Source organism: Oculina patagonica, chromosome 14, assembly GCF_052425735.1.
Source record: "Oculina patagonica isolate OP01 chromosome 14, crgOcupat, whole genome shotgun sequence".
NCBI classification, from domain to species: domain Eukaryota; kingdom Metazoa; phylum Cnidaria; class Anthozoa; order Scleractinia; family Oculinidae; genus Oculina; species Oculina patagonica.
In genome coordinates, this window is record NC_135771.1 from 9,018,601 (window position 1) to 9,041,105 (window position 22,505).

Here is a 22,505-nt window from a genome sequence, read left to right on the forward strand (position 1 = left end):
TCGACGAAACTTATCTCATTCGAAACTTTCATCTTTCTTTAGTACAGCTATATTGATTGATTTTCAGTCAGATTGTTCACGGTGACATACAAGTTGCTCAAAGTTGAAAGGTATCGTCACTCAAAGCTCTTTGCGTGCAATATTCAAGGAGATATAAGCGCTCAAAACTGCAAAATTTCTGGGTGGCAAAAGCACTTATAAGCACATACGTTCTTTGTAAAATGTCGAGATTTCTAACCTGCGTCACAGAAAAAGTATTTCATGCATTGGGCTCAAATTGTTAACGTAAGTTAATCGTACCATGTTTTTTCGATATTCAAAATTGTTATTTTTGTAGCTCTATCACAAATTGAAGAGCTTATGCTAATGAAGCAAATATTGAAAACAAAGATTCCTCTGAAGAAGGCTGCAGAGGGCTTGCGAACTCATGCCACGAGTGCCCAAAAAGAGCATCTTCGGTTACGTTACACGGTTTAGTTCAAATAATTTATTGAGCCCTAATATAATTATTAAACGCTTATAAAATGTACTGAATGTTCGCTAGAAAAGGAGTTTTTACCAATCAGTACGGGAATGCCCTTGGAAAATGAAAATGTCAAACACCTCGATTTAGAGATCCGGCAAACAGTCACTAATATTCTACTTTAAAAATAAAAGACTTCATTGCCTGATCACTCAACTTAAGAAAAAAAATGGTTTCCTTGTGCGGTCTTTAAAGTGCATTGTTTAAGCAAATGAAATTACTTGTGCTTGCACTTGGTCTACTTGTATTTCACCGCAAATATTTCTTCAGAAGTTTACTGCTCTAAATATGGGCGCTATATTAAAAAGACAGAGCGAGTACACAGTAGTAGCCGATTCAACAATGGTTTCTAGACTTCTACCAACCTGAAAAACTCCCACGAAGTGGTTGAAGCCATATTCAGAAACAGCGAGCTCGAATACGCCACCAGGAGCTAGCACGTGTAGTTTGCGTTTTCGTCAAAATCATCCCTTTAGGTCCAGTCCAATCGTCCATATCTAACCATGGAGCATATCTACCTTCTTGTATTTACGTAATAATCTTGTTTTACCAGCTTATTAGTGCAGGAAACTTTGCCTTTTCTTTTGAGACATACTAAACGAAGCAAGAACCAGCGAAGGTGATAGCAAACTGAACTTGTGATGAATAATTATCAGGGTCCGCACGCGTGTTCTTGGAATAATTTGCAATGCAAATTTATAAACGAGACCACTTTCGCGCCAAAAACAATCGCAGTTTAAAGTTCGTCTTATATTTACGATAAGCTTGAAGTGAAATAAAGGGACTGTATGACGGCTGAGTTTAGTCTGTATTAAGTTTTGCCAAATACTCGCAATTAACTTAATGTTATCGAATAAATTACTTCTATGACTCAAAGGAATTAAATGACAAAATACCTTCATTACAAACAAATATGTCTCCCTGGTGTTAAAATTAAAAGTTACAAACAAACAAGATTTTAAAACTTTGGAAACTGTTCACAGTTTTTCAAAAACCCATATCCCAATCCGTTTAAAAATTCTTTGATTTTTGTCAATTCATACCTTCTTTTGTATTTGCTGTATTATTTAAATGCTCATTTTCTGTTGTTTTAAAAAAACACTTTTTAGTGGTTTAGTGGCTATTTTCTAAATTGCTAAAACCCGTGACACCGTTCCCTTAAGACGCCGTTTTCGACGTTCTGTTAAAGCTAGGCCGATGATGCGGATAAAAAACATTTAGTTAAATTTTGTTAAAGTGTATATGACATGAAAAATATTTTCTGCTTATTTGAAAGGCCTTTCGAAATACAGAAGAATGGCGTTTTTCTTTTCGAAATATCTTTTTTCGTTTCAGAGATATTGACGTTTTTGTATTATGCAAATTAGATCAGTGATGACGTCACAAGATTTGACTCTAAAAATGGTAAAATACTGAATAAACAATATCTCTAAAACTATTGAAGCAGTGTTCTTGAAACTTGGCACCACAAATGTGCATCACAAAAGGAAAAAAATGACACCCTTAGTATTGTTACCATAGCAACTCTTTCAGCTCCAGTCTCTCTCTGTCAAAAAGACAAATATCCCCATATCTGACCTCTAAAGTGAGACAAAGGGTCCTGCTTAGAACAGACATAGTTCCCATATTGCATTAATTCCCACCATTGGTTTGGCTGCGCTAGGTGGTTCTTGGTTTAGACAAAAACTGGGAATTTCAGTTTTTATTGAGACAGCACCAGCGGCAAAACTGTTGTCATGGCAACAGCCCTAAGGGTAACATTTTGTTTCTTTAGTGATGCACATTTGTGGTGCCAAGTTCCAAGAACACTGCTTTAATAGTTTTAGAGATATTGTTTATTCAGTATTTTACCATTTTTTAGAGTCAAATCTTATGACGTCATCACTGATCTAATTTGCATAATACAAAAACGTCAATATCTCTGAAACGAAAAAAGATCTTTCGAAAAGAAAAACGCCATTCGTCTGTATTTCGAAAGGCCTTTCAAATAAGCAGAAAATATTTTTCATGTCATATACACTTTAAGCATTCATCATTCAACAGAGTTAGGTGAAAATTATATACGACAAAACTTGATGCCATAGCAACGTCAAAAGAGGTCAAAGATACCTTAATTTGAACTTAACAGGCTAATAACTTAAAAACCACTCGGTGAAAGTTTTTGTTTTTAATATTTTTTTTTGTAATCGACGAAAGAAACTGTTTTAAAGATTTTTTTTTTCAAAAAAATCCTTTTAATATGGTTCAGAGCCACCTTTAATTTATGAAAAAATAAGGTTGCTCTGAAACCTAATTACATTCTACATTATATCGTTCGTTGTTTCTGACCAGATGGGATCATTCTTTTTTTTCACGAAAATCATGCACTAGTAAGCCGGTTCAAACATAAAAAATAGCTAACAGTTGAGCCCAGTTTTAACTCGATACCCTTTATAGAGTGCCTTCGCGTGTCATATTTTGGTCCCTCGCAGCTGTTGTACACGCAGCCCAACTATTGACCGCCAAAATCTGCTTTACTGCTCGGCGTATTTCAGAAAGATGCCAGCAGTAAAACAAAGGGTTCAGAGCAGAGTTGAGATTAACCACAGTGGCAGTCACACCGTAACCCTTAATGAGACCATATGCATTAGGGATGAAAATCCCTGTGACTACAACTGCTAAGTAAGGCAGATAACAGAACAGGAAGAGACTGTAAACATAAAATGTGTTCACGGCGGATCTTCTGAGCCGTTTCAAACGAGCGTGGTTCTCGCCATTTACAGATATAACTTGTATCTGGGCGTGGATTTGTGCTTGATGGCGTCGAACGATGCGGTATACTTTGAAATACGCGATGAATGAGGTGAATAGGCAAACCACAATGATAAGAGCAATGCTTGGATAGAACACAGATGATTTCCACAGTTTCATGCTGGATACGAAACCGGACACGAGCCAGATGTCAGCAATCACTAAACCTGTTCTTTTAAACGTAACCAAACTGTTATACCTTAGATGATATTTGAGAGCGATCGTGCGATCCACACTAATCGCCGTCACTGAAAAGAAAGACGCACCACATAACCAAAAGCCCATAATGTTATAAATGTCTCGAGTGATGGGGTATATACCAGCAAACCTAGACCTCCATTTCACCAAGTGGTTGAAAATCAACAACGGCTGCGCAAGCAATCCTACTGCCATGTCTGTTAGTGCAAGGTTTGACAACAACAGGATCGCGGGAGAATGCAAAGAGGGCGTTCTCCAAATCGCAGTTAAAACCACGGCGTTTGCAAGAATTGAGACGAGGCTTAGAGGGACGTTAAATACGCACATCATAACGTTGAAGAAAGGAATACTGTTTGGATTGTTTTCGCTCGATTCATTCGTCGAATTTTGCTCCATGCTTGTATTAACTTCCATGCTGAATTTTACCTTTCAAGATTCAAAACCAACGAAACATCAAGTCAAGTGCTTATCAATTAGCCCTTAAAGAAAACACTTAAGGTCTCATTTTTTTTGGCGGATTCGATACAGGAAATTAGTCCTATATCACCCTTTGTACCCGTTATTAAACCGGATACTACCCTGACGTTATTTCACATACCTACCAAGACTAGCAATTTTATTGGTGTTGGCGAACAAACAACAAAATATTAAAATAACAAAATTAATTTGCTACATGTCACATGCTGTTTTTAAAAATGCAACGACTGTCTAAGTGACGCTATTAAGAAAATTATTCATTAAGCAAAACGTTAGTTCAAAAACTACAAAAAAATCAAAATCCACAAATTAAGACAACTTTTAATTTCAAGTTTGCAATATTTTCTCCTTGGCTTTAACCAAATATACGCTGACAGTGATCCTTAATTACGCCGATTTAAAACACTCAGGTGGGGGCTGTTACTGAGTAATTAAAACTTAAAGGATATTCGTAGTTGAAACTGTGCAAGAAAATTCATTATCTTTTTTGCTATTAATACGAGAAAATCGCAGGTAGCACCTGTTGTTGGCGATTATTGGATCGGACGCTAGTAGTGACGTTGAAAATAAAGATTCGAATTAACCTTCGTTCAGGTATTTTGTTTTCTAAAAAAAATCGAATGTAAATATAGCTGTATCAAGTGTATGTTAAGGATGTTATTTCCTCATGGCTGGAATCGAAAATAAAACTCTGTTTAATTGAATCATTCAAAATGTCAACTTGTCCGAACAAAACATTTCGTTTTTGCACTTAGGATAAGAACAAGTGGAAAGCTGAGTTAGAACAGCTTCGGGGGTAGAAGACAAAGTGCAAAAGCGAGCTCTACTTTTACATCTCGCAGGACCTGGAGTCCGTGAAATATTCAAAACGTTTTCAGCCGAAGTGCGAGGCGACTTCGATAAAGCGATGAAATGTCTTTCAGACCATTTCAAAGTAAAGAAGAACGTACCTCTAGCGAGACAAAAACTGCTGGCAAGCAAGCCGAATCCGGGCGAAACGATCAACGACTTCGTTACGCGTTTGAAAAGTTTGGCGGAACACTGTGACTATGGCGAACAAGAAGATAACCAAGTGAGAGACATTGTGATTTCGCCTTTAACGAATAAGTAACTGAAGAGCAATTTTACCGCGAAGAAAACCTTAGTCTGACCAGATTTCTGGAAATCGTGAGCACCTATCACAATAAGGGTGCCTTGGTTCTCATATGCGAAGAAACTGTGAATCGTACCTGGGAAGACCAAAGTAAGGGCGATAAAGGAGCAAAGAGCAAGTAGCCATGGCAGGGCAAATGTTGGAGATGCGATAAGCCGGGTCACATGGGGAAAGATTTTAAAGTTTCTTCGTAACCATACTTGCAGCAAATACGGAAATCGTGGGCACATGCACATGGAGGTCTGTTGTCACACGGAACAGGATAAATATGGCAAAGGAGAAGGCAAATCTGTAAGAAAACGAGAAGGCGTACATAACATAGGCGACCAGCCTGACCAAGGTGACGTGGAAGGAAGCGAAGTCAGTGAAGATGATGAAGTTCTTCGTAATGCCGGGCACCGCAGGCAAATTACAGAGCAGAAGCTCTTCTGAAGATTTAGTTGTCCTGAAAGTAGGTGTCTCTGTAAATGCTTGTGAATTCAAAGATGTTACTGATAAAAAGGCTGCCCTAGAGGCAAAGTACTCTCAAGTGTTTACTGGTCTTGGAAAATTAAAAAAATTCAATTATAACTGCATGTAGGCGAAAGTGTCACCCCAGTTGCTCAAACCATGAAAAGAAGTCCGTTCAGCAGAAAACAAAAGGTTGTTGACAAACTAGAGGAACTTTAGGCACTTGATGTGATACAGAAAGTGAACGGTCCAACAAGTTGGATTAACCCCCTTGTTAGTGTCAAAAAGGCAAATGGTGATGTTCGCATTAATGCTGACCTCACGTCACTTGAGTTCCACAAGGATTTCGGACACAAGAGAGAGATAATCTACAGCGAGGTCAAAATGCTGCCCTAAGATAACAAAAATTCCATTAGACACTAATCACCCAAGAAAGAGATAATAATCTACAACGAGCTCAATTTTCTGCTCTCAGATAATATGAGTTCTATAAGAACTCACTCTTCAAGTAAGACATAGAAATCTACCACGAGGTTAATATGCTGCCCTTAGATAACATGAGTTCCATAAGGAACTCACCACCCAAGTAAGACATAATAACCTAGTTGGAGGTCAATATGCTGCCCACAGATAACATGAATTCCATAAGGAATTCACCAGCCAATTAAGAGAAGCTTCGAGCCAAGTGGCGCATACTTCTCAGAGCTTATCCCGGTTTTTGCAGCATTAAGCGGCTATATATTTCTACTCCCCCCTGATTGGAATACTAGTCCATCTTAGGGTACCCCCAGCATTATGTCGCCGGTAGCAATTTAAACACCTGGTTGGAGAGAGGCACTTTGAGCGTAAAGTGTCTTGCCCAAGAACACAACACAATGACCCCGGCCAGGCCTCGAACCCGAACCGCTCGATCTGGAGTCGCACTAATCATGGGCCTTCTTGCCAGTTAGGGCATGATAATCTACCACGAGGTATATAAGCTGCCCACAGATTATATGAGCTCCATAAGGAACTCACCTCCCAACTAAGACATAATAAACTACCAGGAGGTCGATATGCTGACCTCAGATAACATGACTTACATAAGGAACGCACCAGTCAAGTAAGTCATAATAATCTACCACAAAGTCAGTATGCTGCCTTCTGATAACATGAGTTCAATAGGGAACTCACCAGTCAAGTGAGGCATAATAATCTACCACAAGCTCAGTATGCTGCCTTCTAATAACATGAGTTCCATAAGGAACTCACCACCCAAGTAAGACATAATAATGTGGCACGAGGTTAATATGCTGCCTTTAGATAACATGAGTTCCATAAGGAACTCACCAGTCCAGTGAGGCATAATAATGTGGCACGAGGACAATATGTTGACCTCAGATAACAAGAGTTCCATAAGGAACTCAACACACAAGTAAGCCATAATAATCTACCACGAGTATGCTGCCCTCATGAGTTCCATAAGGAACTCACTACGCCAAGTAAGACCTAATAATCTAGCACAAGGTCAATATGCTACCCCCAGATAACACGAGCTCCATAAGGAACTCACCAGCCAATTAGGAAATAACATTCTACCACGAAGTTAATATGCAGCCTTCAGATAACATGAGCTCCATTAGGAATTTATCACCCAAGTTAGACATAATAACCCAGGACGAGGTCGATATGCTGCCCTCTGATATCATGAGTTCCATAAGGAACTCACTACGCCAAGTAAGACGTAATAATCTAGCACAAGGTCAATATGCTACCCCCAGATAACACGAGTTCCATAAGGAACCCACCAGCCAATTATGAAATTACATTCTACCACGAGGTTAATATGCTGCCCTCAGATAACATGAGCTCCATAAGGAACTCATCGCCCAAGTAAGCTAAGACATAATAATCTACCACGAGGTCGATATGCTGCCCTCAGATAACACGAGTTCCATATGGAACTCACCACCCATTTAAGACATAATTATGTAGAACAAGGTTAATATACTGCCCTCAGATAATATGAGTTCCATAAGGAATTCACCACCCAAGTAAGACATAATAATCTACCACGAAGGCATTATGCTGCCCAGAGATAACAAGAGTTCTATAAGGAACTCACCACCCAAGTTAGACATTATAACCTAGTACGAGGTCAATTTGTTGCCCTCAGATGACAAGAGTTCCATGAGGAACTCACCACTTAAGTAAGACATAATAATACCACGAGGTCAATATGCTGCCCTCAGATAACTAATTAAATAAGAACAGAACATCTTTGTTTTATTCAGGTAATAGTTCTCTGGCTATTACATAACTTGAGATAGTTGACACTACAGCTGCCCCGCTGTTGATCCCAGTGCATTTGTTAATTCAGTACAGTCAATTCTTTCGCTTAATATTTTGGCTCTTCTATTTTCTAAATTGGTTGGAAATCAGTTTTCTGTTTGGGACGTTTTTGTATCAATTCAGAGATAGATGAAAACGCTGGCGACTCGTGTTTCTTCCATTATTTTTGTGCTGTGCTGCCAGAATATAATGAATATATGGTTTCTGATTCCTTGTACGACGGTGGGGGTTTGAGTTTGCTTGTATGTCCGAGGGTTAATCTTAAGAAAACACTAAAAATTCTGTTAGATTAGAGACATTCAAGAAGTTATACACAGTGACCTAAAATAAGTTATTTCACGAAATCTAAAGCCATTTTTCCGATACACAATGTTGCTTTCAAATCAAAGGAAAACTAAAAAAAATTGCGTCCTAAAGTCGACAAACGCCAAGGAAGTTATTATTTACAGAAAATAAATAAGGATGGCTGCAAATGAGAGAGTTAAAAAAAAGATTACGATAGAGCGACAAATTTGAGAAATTAGTTTTTTTATTGTCAAAATGAACAGTCCGTTGCAAAACTTCTTTATAAATCTTTCCTGAGATTGCGCTTTCTTTACTGCGAGTTTGCTATCGCTGAATACATTTTGACGACGGCAGCTCCTGAAAGACTGGTGTGCTTCCTTTTAAACTTATGTGAATCTTAGTATCGAACACTTGGTGACTGGAAACTCGGATACACGTCAGTACAAGATTTTTGCAAAATAACAATGGTAAACTTTCAATAAGCAATGTTGGTCGCTTCCAAGCAACCGCAAACAAACGTTGTGCAAACGAATCAACGGAAATTAATCAAAAGCATATGTTTTAGCGAGAGAATGAAATAGATTCATGGCCAGCTGTTCTTCTGATCATTTTCTTAAGTGCGTCATAGATGTTTGTGCCATTTTACCTTTAAAGGTGGATTTCCATTGACGCGTTTTTTTTTTCTACGTCCGTATACGTGCGCGAAAAGAGACAAGATATGAACGACTTGCGTAAACATGTACGTAAGCCGTTCATACATTGCCACTAAAGCTTTTCACGCACGTAAGCGCACGCAAAAAATTAATATAAGGCGTCGGTGGAAACCCACCATTAAGGTGGGACCAACACTCCGCAGAAAGAGAAATAGAAGAAAACGCATTACTCTGGTAAGCAAGAATCGTGTTCATCGTTAACTTTCGTGCTTAGCTCTCTGGCTTATATTTGGGCTTTACATTTTGTATTTTATTTCTCAAACAGACAGTTTCACATCATTTACACTTGATTCAATATAAAGGTGGGATCTATACCCTGCAAAACGCCGGACAAATCGAAGAAAACGCTTTAGAGGTAAGCAAAAGCTTGAAAAAATACTTGACTATTTATGCACTTTTTCGCGCTAGGGTTCTGGCGGTCTTCTACCTAGTAAAATCTGTTTTGAAAATTTAAAATGCACCAGAAACCGTTTCTTTTCACTTAAATTTTGGAAAGAAACGGTTCATATAGTAAACACTTAGTTTATTAATTTGAAGAACGTTTTAATAGATCTTTGCTTCAAGCAGAGCTTGCATTCTTTTCGCCATTTTTTGTGTATTTTCCTCGCAAATTTCCTTCTTAGTTAGACCATCTAATTAACGCAAATAGATAAATGTTTAGTTTCTTCAGTGGCAGAATTACGTTAGCAACATGATTATTGAAAGAATATTAAAAAAGATCTCAATTTTGACGCTTGAAACAAGACACCTTATAAAAAATCATAAAGGTTTTAATAGGTAACGCGAAAGCTTGTGATGCCCTAGCCGTCTTACTTCGCACATATAATTTCACTTCATGTCCGAGCCCACAAAGACACTTAGGTTTCGAAAAAGACTACCGTTCACTTGGAATATTTTAGGACTGTAAACTATCATTTTTACAGTATACATATGTCTTTAAACGGTGCTGAAAATAGACTAACTTTACTTCAAAAAGTGATGAAAATCTTTCGAAAAACAGAAAATTAAAAGGAGCTACTGAACTGATTTTTTTCAGTTATTTGTCAACTTCCTTTTAAATGTGTGCTGGTCATTGTTAGTAATCAAGTGGTCATGTCTAGGTGTTTAATCTTTGATCCAAACGACAAGAATCTAAGTCGTATTTATGCCATAGTGGCGACGCTAAGCAGAAAGTTCCATAAATGCTCTGCTCCATTTTATCAAGAAAATAAATAAAGTTCTCCGCACTTAAAAAAACGATAATTAACGGCATGAGAATTTTTAACAAAGAGCTTGAGCCTAAAACAGATGCTGAATGCCTAACGACTAGTCGTGTGATCCTCCTTTTTAAAAAGGGTTGAATTGAAAAAAAAAAAATGCTAATTGCTCGTTTAAACGAAAACTTTTTCGCTTTACCCGGCAACTGCATGCTGTCAATTTAGTCTCCAAGTCTTTAGCGTCGCCCGAAAAATGCAAACCAATGGTGTGTATAGAACGCTTTAAAATTGACCAGTGGAAAAAGATTACTAAATTATGTCCTTGTCTGAGGAGAAAGTAAAAATGTGATTTGTGTTAAAGCCAATCTGAATTTGGTAATTTTGCTTTATAATGAAACTGTAGCGCACGCCGACAACATTGTCAAGTGATTGTCCGTTTGTAAGTCCGCACATCCGTACGCCACTTGTACTGCGCATGCGCAAGCTGAGCCCCATATCTTAATTTTCAAGACAGTGTCTTTCTTGTTTTGGAATCAAAGGAAACCTTTTTGGAGCTCAAAATGGAAAGAAATCACAAAAAGAAAACTCGAGAATGGAAAAGTGGTCATTAAGTTAAAATCGTCCAACTAATCTTATAGCCATTCGAAGTTTATATAGCCCGAGTTTATAGCCCTTCGATTCCCATGAGAGACGCTAAAATGCGAATTCAAAATTAAAACATGCAAAACTCTGGATATCAAATATAGGTTTCTGGAATTATGAAAATATTACAGTCCAGTAAACTGATGTTGTTTTTAAATGTTGTTTGGTTTATAAAATTATTTTTTCCCCAAGGCTTTTTGAAAACATTTTAACTGTATGCATCTGTCAGCCAAACTGAAGATTTAAAGGATACGTCACTTCAATTGCTCATGAGGTTGCTTTAACTTCCCTCGGGAAAATCGTGTTCTTAATCATCATTTTTCCTGATGTGATAACGGCCCTTCAGGCTGCTAGAGATGTTAACGCACAGAATTGACAATTTCAGATAACACCATTGAATTTTAAGTGAAAGATTGGACTGTGTGTATTATGAACGTCGTATTGTTTATAAATATATAAATATATAAAAGAAATAGCGCATAAGATTTTGAAGCCCATGTTCTTTTGCTGATAGGCAAGATGCTCTCGATCGGGCGAATTTGTGTAAGTGTATTTGTTAATTTATCCTATTCAGACCGTGCTTTTTTGGATCTTTTTAGACGGGGGGCGGGCGGAATACCCCCTTCAGTAAATTCCAGAATAGTTAAGCAATCACAATGAAACTTAGATGATATATAGAATATCTGAAACTCTATCTTTTGACATACGTTATGTGGGATGGTGATGTCACATCACGTGACAATTACATCACGATGTCAAAACAGCCGCCATCTTGCATTTCAAAATTTTTCCTAAACGTCAGAAACCACCCAAAATTACTGAAAAGTACTCAAAATCAATAAAAAGGGGCAAATTAACCTTTAAAATGGAAAATAATTTGCATTAAAGTTTATTTGCATTAATTGCTGGTTTTCACTGTCACGCAATCAAACAATAAATTCGAAACCATTCAACTACAGAAGCTATGATTTTCAAATATTATAGACGATAAATAGATAAACAATTTCTCCAAGTTTCAGGTCTGTGCAGTGTACCGTTCGCGAGTTATTTGCCGAACCTTTCCACGCAAATTTATAAAGCTTAGTATGGAGATGCCATAACTGTGTCCTTCCGAGGGACACAAATATGGGCGCCGTGATGTCAGAGAAACCATCTGTAACTCAATTCTGTTTACAACAGCGGCAATCTGTGGCTCACGAGCTAGTAAAGTTTCACATAAACACCACTTATTATATCTGAAATGTTTAATCTGCTGAAAAAGGATAGGAAAGGCCTTTTTCGAACAAAACAGCTTTGTCACGGCACTCAGCTTGATGTCACATACGACGGAGAACTCAAATATTCAAAATGCTCTGTTTAAAAAACGAATGACACTATCGATCTGGAAATTTGCAAAAAGATATATTTTTAGTTTATCTTACGTCCAATGACAACGAAAATTTAGTACGCCTAGCGAATTTTGATTTCAGAATTTTATGACGTAACATGAAAACCAAGAATAGGAACACAAAAAATTCAAATTTCTGGGTAAATGTCTGTCAAATTCCATTGCCATGGTAACGTGAAGTTCTGACACAACAACCTATCCTACCAAATTATTTTCAGATAAATTTTTGATAAACTCGCAAAGTTTGGCAGCGTTTGGTTGAAACTGGAAAAATTTATGAGCGTTCAAAGTCAGTACAGGCACTTTCCGCTCCCCAACCTTGTCTGGGTAGGGTTAACCTGAATAAAATCTTTTAAATTTTAATGGGCCAAAAGGACATTGCAAAATGTTGGGCTAAACCTTGCTTATGTTCAATTCATGAAGAACTGATTTCTTTGTTAATTTCAAAGCAAAATATGATTTCTTTGCGCGGAGATAATACTGAATTTTATTTGGCAGAGAACTTAAGCAGGATTAAGCTTTGGTTTGATGTACACTTCTGCCTCACTTTCTTCAATTCAACTGTTTAACTTAAAATGGCCTTAAAAAACTACTTGCATTAACGTTTCAAATCTCTTGAGGTCACGTTAAAATATCTTTAAATATCGGCTTAGGAAAAGCAAAATCGATCAAATTTACATAACCAGAAAATTCCTGATAACAATCACATTACTTTAAAACAAAAAATGCAGTTATTGATGGCACAAACACGATAGCAAGCCCATACAAAACTGCGTGGCATCGAATTTTTTTCCACTAAGAAGGAGAACATGCTTTTAGGTAACCAATAAGAGAAAATAATATAATTGACTAATCGCCTATTTATTTTTTTTATTATATTAAGGGTAATTAATTAAAGGAGGGTCATAACGGTTTCCAGCACTTTCCTCTTATAATTTTCTACGAAAGTCAGAAAATAACGGAAATTGATGCAAAATTAAGCCAGAATGCTTATGGAATGTAAAAATAAACAAATCGTACGATTTTGTTTAAAAAACTGGAAAAAATAAAAAAAGGTTAAAAAGGCCGATTTTTGTTATTGAGGTTGCCATGGCAACATCAAATTTAATAGACACATGTTTGACATCTCAAAATGTCTGCAGAGGATGAATAAACAGCTACTAAAAGTTTCAGCATTTTAGAGTAAATCTTCTTTAAAAATTTCGAATAAATCTTATGGTGGTGACATCCACCCCAATCCCCCCTGTACGTCCGAGGGTTGAGATGCAACTTTTGGCAAAGTTGTAAAAAAATCTCTACATGGGGTTCAGTGCCACCTTAAATTTTCGAAAATGTAATGTGGCTCTGAACCCCATGTACAGATTTTAATCAAACTTTGCCAAAAGTTGTATCTTTACTTGCTTATCATAATTCTATCATAAATCAATGAGCTCTTCGAGCCACGACTGAATTTTTTTTCACCAAGTTTTACGTTTGGTTTTCATACGTTGAATATTTATGAGCAGCATGTGATTCAAATATTTATTTGATGCAATTAAAAAGCATAAATGAGGAAACTCGCTTGAAAATTGTAGATAATCAGCGGTTTAATAGAACACACAACGTCTATTGTATTAATATAGGATGTATTCGTCACGCATGACAGAGCCTGTCTGATAAGCTCACTCGAGTGGGTGTCAGAATGTGGCGCGAGATGTTGGGTGTTCAAATCTCGGAAGGGTCATTTTTTTCTCTTTTGAACAATAAAATGGTTTGTTTATTATATCGCTCCGTTATTATGCATTGGGAAATAAAATGATTTACATGCAAGCCGTAAAATAATTACGCTGTAAATAAATATATCAAAACATACAGACTGATTCACGTAAAAATGTACTTGTGCTGTTTCATCTGAAAAGCTTTTTATTTTCTTGTGAACAAGCAGTCACGCACTCGATGTTAGCCAGCGCTCTGGTTTCTAGGTAGATCCGTCTTTGATGAAGCTTATGTGAAACCCGATTTAATTTTCGAATGCTCCTTCATGTACGACGCTAGCTGTACAGATAGACACGAAAGTCATCGATCGATTAATGGCTCTCAATGTCCACTTTTTTGGCGGTCGATTACTTTCTACGCGTAATTGTCTGCCACACTCTGTTTCTTTCCTTTTTTCTTGTCAAACCCCTTTAAATTTAAAAGGCCGCCTTAATACGGCCGCTGAGCTACACCACTGTTTCTACTATTATATGTTTACAGCTGATGAACCAACTAACCAACCAACCAACCAACTGTGTGAGTGCAACTGGGCTAGCCACTATACTTCCTAAATTAAAAATTCAGTCGTAAAAATGGGGGTCACCACGAAAATTAAATGTGTTTGTTACATCTTTTACCGTTGCTATGGTAACTTGAAATGTCAAGACAATAATAATAACTTGTTCACCAGTACATGATTGGGCATCTGTTTAATACCAAAACGGTTGCGTCAACTGAAAAAGAGTCGTAGTATTGATTCGTCAAAGTTGAGTTGCCGAAAAATGCAGGAAACTGTTTTGAGCCACTTCAAGTGTGAAACACAAACCTGCTTGTATCTCCACTTCCTTGTGTTTTACTTTTTATTTATTTGTTTTTCATCTCCAGCAAAATGGCGAATGCTACTTCGCATTCTTCCACGAACTCTTCTGATCCAGAGGGCGAGCAATGCCATTTTATGTATGACGGCTCCCTTTGGAAAGAAACGTACCTGACAGAAGAAACGTACCCACATCTAGTCGCCATCACCATAATCAGTTTATTAGCAGTCATTCCGGCTATCCTGTTAAATGTTCTGATCATCATAACCGTGGCAACGAGGGACCGACTGCGAACCAACTCCAACATACTTGTGGCGTATCTGGCGGGAACACATTTGCTAGATGGGGTGGTTGGACAACCTTTAGCCATCGCGGTGGAGTTAAAGCGGATCTTTAGCGATGGACCATTCTGTAGCATACAAAAAGCAGCAGCAATAGCCAAACTAGGAGGTGGCCTTACTTCGTTGGGTACCCTCGTATTAATAAGCATAGATCGCTATATTGCTATCAAGCATCCTTTAAGGTACCGGACCATTGTCACCAAACAACGGGTAATAACTGGTCTTCTTTTAGCCTGGGTTATCGGACTCCTGGTGACCATTCATGAACTTGTCTTGGCTGTTATTGACAGTGGAACAGAACTTTACTTGCAATATTCGAAAGTGAAAGACGCTATACTTGTCTCTCTCGGCTTATTTGGCATTGCTGTTATTACCTGCACTTTTTGTTATATTTTCTCGGAAACACGACGTCAGAATAAACGCCTCAAAACTGAACAACTGCCCCAGGAAGAAGCTAAAAGATTGAAGAAAGAGAACAAAGCGGCCAACACTTAAACAATCATTCTGGCTGCGCTAGTATTATCTTATATACCGACAATAATTCTTGGTGTAGTCATAAGTTTTACGAATAATATCATACCACCACATATAATAATCGTTTTGTGGAGTTGGATTTCGACTGTTAGTCAATCAGGAAATCTGTTTGACCCTATTATTTTCTTTTGGCGTGTAAAGAAATTGCGCCGCGCTATTCTTGAGATTGTACATTATAGACAGCCAGAAAATAGCCCGCCACCAATAGAGATGATAGAAATAAAACGCTATCGACCTGAAATTCAGCCTACCACTTGTGAAGCTTTCTCAGTGACCGTAGCAAGACAAGAACCGGTCTTGCTTTCATTCCGCCGTCTTCAGGCCGAGGAAATTATCCATATCGAGTAAAGCGATAAATAAGTCTTGTTTGTATATCCACAACATGTTCGTAGTAATAATTTTATAGTTCATTTTGTTGTTTTATCGATGACGGTAGATGACACTTGGTCCTCGAGGATGTTAAGAGGTAATTGCATTAAAATTTCTCTTCTACTTGGGTTGTTTGTTGCGCAGTTTTTTCCCTTTGGGTGGGTGTCAACTATCTACCAGCCAATGTGCTGTAGAAAAGCCCAATGACTGGAGTTCATGGTTTAATTTCTGTATTCGTTAAGGAGGCTCGATGTATTTTTTTTAGCCGAAGAGTGGTTGTTTTGAAAATTAAAATTATCTAGGAAGCCAATGTTCGATTTTTGCCAAAATACACCATTATGATCAAATATGACCAAATTTTAATTTTTTACCCGTCACTTAGTCACAAAGGTTACCATAGCAACCATTGACGTTTTCTTTTGTTCTCAAACAAGCTTGATTTTCTCGAAATCTAGATTTACTCGTGGTGTTTATTTTTTGATATGTTAAAGTTTAGTAGATTGACTACCTGTACACAAAATTTTCGGAAAATCTGTAAGACCGTTTTAGAGTAAATCAAGAATGAAATTTTCAGAAAAAAACCGTTTTAATATAAAAAGGAGCTTTAAAATTGTTTCGTATTATTTGAGCACAGTTACTCTCACTGAAATATAAATACTTACACCATTAACTAAAAGCGAAAGACTTTTTGCTTTAATTTGTTAAAATATATCGACTGCCGATTGTAGGAAATTATAAGAAAATACCAGAAACTTTATTCTTCTGATCTCGTTACCTTCGTCATTGCCACTTTCGTGTATAAATTTTATAATCAATTGTTACCCTCTGTATTCCAGTCCTTCTTCACCAAGTTAGATACTGTCCACAGTTACCATACTAGGCATTCTGCAAAACAGTCTTACTATCTCCCCAAAGCAAGAACAAATTATGGAAAATTTACTATTCGATTTCAAGGCCCTAAGATATGGAATGCTATTGATTATGATACTAAGCACTTGCCAATTAAACTGAAACAGAGCTTTCTCCAAAGCTACTAATCAATTCACTTTTCCTTTTTCTTCACATTAAGATAATATCAATGTTTTGGCAACGCCTTACCATTATTTTTCTGATATTCTTTATTGTTCAGTTCATTTATATTTTTTATTTAAGGTAATAGATTACGCGTGTAATTTCAGCTTCTTTTCTTCTTTACTTTCTGGTATATATTATATTTTGTATGTGTGTCCGTGTGTACGTGTGTGTGTCCGGCCAAAATTTGACTACTCAATTTGTAAACTGACAACCTGGCATTTTTAACCTAGTGGTTATTTCGGGTTGCCAGAACCCCTTATCTTTAGCAATATATTTTATATAATAATTCTGTAATTTAATGATAAGGAAATAAAGAGGATTTTGTTGTCTTGAAACGGTCTTACAGATTTTCCTAAAATTTTGTGTACAGGTAGTCAATCTACTATACTTGAACATATCAAAAAATGAATACCAAGAGTCAATCTAGATTTCGAGAAAATCAAGCTTGTTTGAGAACAAAAGAAAACGTCAATGGTTGCTATGGTAACCTTTGTGACAAAGTGACGGGTAAAAAATTAAAATTTGGTCACATTTGATCATTATGGTGTATTTTGGCAAAAATCGAACATTGGCTTCCTAGATAATTTAGTTTTCAAAACAACCACTCTTCGGCTAAAAAAACTACATCGAGCCTCCTTAAGTGCAGTTAGAAGAGGAAGGGTTGAAACTTCGTTGCCTGGAAAGGTAAGCCTCGTTCAATTTAGTGGCCATTTTCTTCCTACTTCTAAATTTGGCTAAAATCCGCGACACGCTTCTTTTAACGAGGGGTCCCTCTTAACTACAGATCTAGAGCAGTTGCTAAGGAAATGCTAGAGAGGTATTTTTTGGCAAGCCATTTTGGAGCGTTTTGCAATGGTTAATGGTGTTTTTTTTTGAGGGAAGGACAACTGCATTGAAAAAATGAGTTTGCGCGCGCGTAATCAGTGCCAGTACCAAACCGCCAGGTAGAATTTAAAATCACTAAAACTTGGAGGAAAGAAGGAAGAGTTTCATTTTTTTTAAAGAATTAATTGGAGAAACAACTGATTTTAATTTTCACATCTATATGCCCTTTCTGTTTTAGTTTTTTTTCTATTCTGGCCACGTGACTTGTCAAATATGGACGTGATTTGAAACACTTTAACAGAACAAAGTTGAGGAAATAGTTTATTCATTAGAGGTTGGTTTCCAAAAACTGACGATCAGAAACGTTTCTTAGCAACAAATTGGCAGTTAGGAAGGACCCCCTTAAGCCGGGAGGACAACGATCGAGCGACAAACTTAAAAAAATTTCACGGTGCGCTTTCGGAGGCGTAACACTTTTAAATCTACTCTGAGCTACAATCCTGGACTAACCTGTTTAACACTTGGCCACATTTCCACTAAATTGGATAACACAGCTCATTTTTTTTCAACGCCCTGTCTCCCATTGTAATGGTGTCAATGTTGTCGTGTTGTGAAAACAAAGCCGGGAGAATAGGAAACCGCATAAAACAAAATTTATCGCTGAACACATTTCGACGGCAGAAGGCTTGCAAAACTCATGTGCTTTATTTCAAACTTACGTGTATCCGAGTGTCGAATTTGCGTAAGTGGCATATTTTTGCAAAATGAAGAAACAATGTTAAACTTTCAATAACAGTGTTGGCCGCCTCCAAGCAACCGCAAACAAACGTTGTGCAAACCAATCAACGGAAATTATTTAATCAAAAGCATTTGTTTTAGCAAAAGAATAAAATAGATTCATGGCCAGCTGTTCTACTGATCATTTACTTAAGTGCGTCATAGATGTTTGTGCCGTTTTACCCTTCATGGTGGGACCAACACTGCACAGAAAGAGAAATCGAAGAGTAAGTTAAGCAAGAATCTTGTTCGTTGTTCACTTTCGTGCTAAGTTCTCTGGCTTCTTTTAGTTTTGCGTTTCATATGTAATTTCTCGAACAGACGGGCTCACATCATTTTCACTTGATTCAATATAAAGGTAGGATTTAACACTCTGCAGAACGCCGGACAAATCGAAGAAAACGCTTTAGAGGTAAGCAAAAGCTTGAAAAATTGCTTGACTATTTCTGCACTTTCGCGCTAGGTCTCTTGTGGTCTTCTGCCTAGTAAAATATGTTTTTATAAATTAAAATGCACCAGAAACTGTTTCTTTTCACTTAAATTTCGGAAACGAACAGTTCATGTAGTTTACACTTAGTCTATTTATTTGAAGAACGTTTTAATAGATCATTGCTTCAAGGAGAGCTTGCATTCTTTTCGCCATTTTTTGTGAGTTTTCCTCGCAAATTTCCTTCCTTGTTAGACTATCTAATTAACGCAAAAAGAAAAATGTTTAGTTTTTCAGTGGCACAATTACGTTAGCAACATGATTATCGGCAGAATATTAAAAAACCTCTCTATTTTGACGCTTAAAACAAGATACCTTATAAAAAACGTAACGGTTATAATTGGTAACGCGAAAGCTTGTGATTTCTTAGATGTTTTACTTTGCTCATATAATTTCACTTCAACTCCCTCAGCACGTAAAAAGACTCCGATTTCGCACAAGATATACCGCTCACTTAACATATTTTAGCACATAAAACGATCATTTTTACTGTTAACGTTTTTTTTAAACGGTGCTAAAATATATTTTTTCTACTTGAAACGGCGGTGAAGATCTTAACAAAAACAAAAAAGGGGCGACTGATTTTGTTGTTCAGTTAAAGACGCAAAAATGCTCTGCTCTAATTTATCTAGAAAAAAACGAAGGTCTCTAAGCTTTGATTCATGACCTTTTTAATAAAATCGATGAATAACGACATGGGAATTAATGACAAAGCTTTGGCCTGAAACAGATGCTGAATGATTAATGACTAGTCCCGTCTTCCGCTTTTTGTAACAAGGGTTGAATTGAAAAAAAAAACGTTGTTGTTTTTTTTTATCTGGCAGTTCCTCTCAGGCCATCCCAATAAAATGTTTCGTTTTCCATCGCCTCGTCTCTTGTGATGGTGGGTCGGTCGGTCGGGCAAAAAAAAAGAAGATTGAAGACTTGAAAAACACTTAAAGTCAACTCGAAAACGTGGTCTTTTCGTTCGTTATAAAAGATGTATATTAACACGACTATCAAATGTCTAAACAGCCTTTAAACAAACGTAGTATCGGTGTTAATTAAAGACAAGGACATCACATTATACCAATTGTTGTTAATAAAACAAGATGGCGTGCTTGTAAATTTAAGTACTTGCTTCTTTGACTAGTGAATCTGGATTTTTTTTTACTTTTCGAAAAATGGGTCGGTCTGGCGATGGGAAACGAATCATTTTATTGGGATGGCCTCAATTTAAAAAAAATACTAGTCTTTGAAGCTTGCCCCAAAAATTCAAACTGACAGTGCATAGGAAGCCTTAAAACTGACCAGTGTAAAAAGAGTACCAAATTGTGTTATTGACTGAGAAGAATTTAGTTTGGGAAACCCATCAAGCTGAAATATTTTGGTTGGTGTGCGATTGTCCTTGCGTCCGTACGCCACTTGCACTGCGCATACCGTGCGCTAGCTAAGCCCCATACCTTAATTTAAAGACAGTATACAACCCACGTTAATAGCCCTTCGATCCCTACGACTGATACTAAAATGTGGCTGCAAATTTTAAACAGAACTCTAGACTTCAAAAATAATTTTTTTGAATTAAGAGAATGCTACAGTCCGGTAAATTGATGTTATACTTTGAAATGTTGGTTTAGTTCAAAAAAATTACTCTTCCCCAGGATGTTAAAAACATTGCATCTGCCTGCATCTGTCAGCCAAACTGAAAAAAAAATCGTGTTCTTAATCACCATTTTTCCTGATGTGATAACGGCCCTTAAAGCTGGCAGAAGATTAAACCCAAAAATTGAGAATTTCAGGTAACACCATTGCATTTGGAGTGAAAGAAAGTTAGACTGTGTGTATTATGAACGTCTTATTCATTCAATGTCAGTTAAAAAAAATGTCATATTGGTACATATTTAACACAAGCGCTCCTATTCAACCAGAATATATAAAAGAAATCTGTTAGAGTTTCCAAACCCATGTTCTTTTGCTGATTGGCCAGAAGCCCTCTATCGGGCGAACTTATGTATATGTATTTGTTAAATAAAATCTTTGAAATTTTAATAAGCCAAAAAGACATTGAAATCGCCTGGGCTTAGTAAACCATACTTATGTGCAATTTATAAAATAGTTAGTTTCATTGTTAAAATTAAGTTCAGAACAAGAAATGGATTTTTTTTGCGTGGAGATGTTACTGAATTTTATTTACCTGAGGATTAAGCATTTGCTTTAATATACACCACCTTACTTTCGTCAATTCAATTGTTTCATTAAAGTGGCCTATTAACACCACTTAGATAAACGTTTCTAATCATCGAGGTAATTTAAAAATATCTTAAACTTTGGGCAAGCAAAAAGGCGGACTCGATCGATTTGAAAATATGTTTCATAACAAAAAATTCCTTATCACAATCACTTTACTTAAACACAAGAAATGCAGTTGTTGATGGTAAAAACACGATGGAACACTATGAGAACTTTGTAGTCTCAAAAATTGTCATAACGACTACCTTGCAAAATTTTAGAATGGGAGTATCGTTTGTGAGCCTGTTAAGTCAGTCGGTCGGTTGGTCCATCCTTGGGCTGTAAATTTCCCAAGGAAAGAAATTGCCCTTCGGGTTGTTCAAAACTGCTGTCAACACCTCGATTGTTGATGGTAAAAACACGATGGAACACTAGGAAAACTGTGTGTTATCGAGTATCCTCTTCACGACTACTTTGCAAAATTGCAGAATGGGATTATCGTTTGTAAGCAGATTCAGTCAGCTGGTCCATCCTTGGGTTGTTAATTTCCAAAGGGAAGAAATTGCCCTTCGGGTGATGAATATGTCATTCCAAGGAAATACGAACGCGTGAACATCTGCGGTTTGATGGCGAGTGTTTGCAAGAACTGCTGTCAACACCTCGACTGTTGATGGTAAAAACACGATGGAACACTAGGAAGAGTGTGTGGTATCAAGTATCTTTTTTACGACTACTTTGCAAAATTGCAGAATGGGATTATCGTTTGTGAGCACATTCAGTCAGGCGGTCGGTCGGTCGGTCGGTCGGTCGGTCGATCCTTGCGTTGTATATTTTCCAAGGGAAGAAATTGCCCTTCCGGTAATGAATATGTCATTCCAAGGAAATACGAACGCGTGAACATCTGCGGTTTGATGGCGAGTGTTTGCAAGAACTGCTTTCAAAACCCAAAAAGAAGCGTTTCAATTTCGATTTGAAGAAACAACAACAACCAGCATTACGCGTCTTTTCGATGGAAAGGCCTTAAGCCCGGGCCAAACGAGGATGAAAGTTGATAAGAGTTGACTCTCATGAGAGTTTTCGTCAACTCTCATCGCTTATCATCAACTCGGGACAAACAAGAATGAGACTACGTCAAACGATCTCATCGACTCTCTCGAAAAATCTGAGCACGTTCAAAGTCGACGAGAGCGCAT

General features: G+C 37.2%; 2 protein-coding genes and 1 pseudogene across 2 annotated transcripts in view; 2 read left to right on the plus strand and 1 right to left on the minus strand.

The window, feature by feature from the left end:
• The window catches only part of LOC144639170 (uncharacterized), a 95,060-nt gene that overhangs the window by 27,767 nt on the left and 44,788 nt on the right, over positions 1 to 22,505 (plus strand). The gene's annotated exons all lie outside the window — the stretch shown is intronic.
• On the minus strand, positions 2,954 to 3,925 carry LOC144639106 (melanocyte-stimulating hormone receptor-like). Its single transcript, XM_078498357.1, has one exon. It carries the CDS (start codon positions 3,923 to 3,925, stop codon positions 2,954 to 2,956), a length of 972 nt encoding a protein of 323 aa, XP_078354483.1.
• On the plus strand, positions 14,769 to 15,920 carry LOC144639107 (beta-2 adrenergic receptor-like; annotated as a pseudogene).

Bases quoted from the DNA above. Each gene is read 5' to 3' on its own strand.
- LOC144639106 (XM_078498357.1), bottom strand. From the start codon at position 3,925: ATGGAAGTTAATACAAGCATGGAGCAAAATTCGACGAATGAATCGAGC.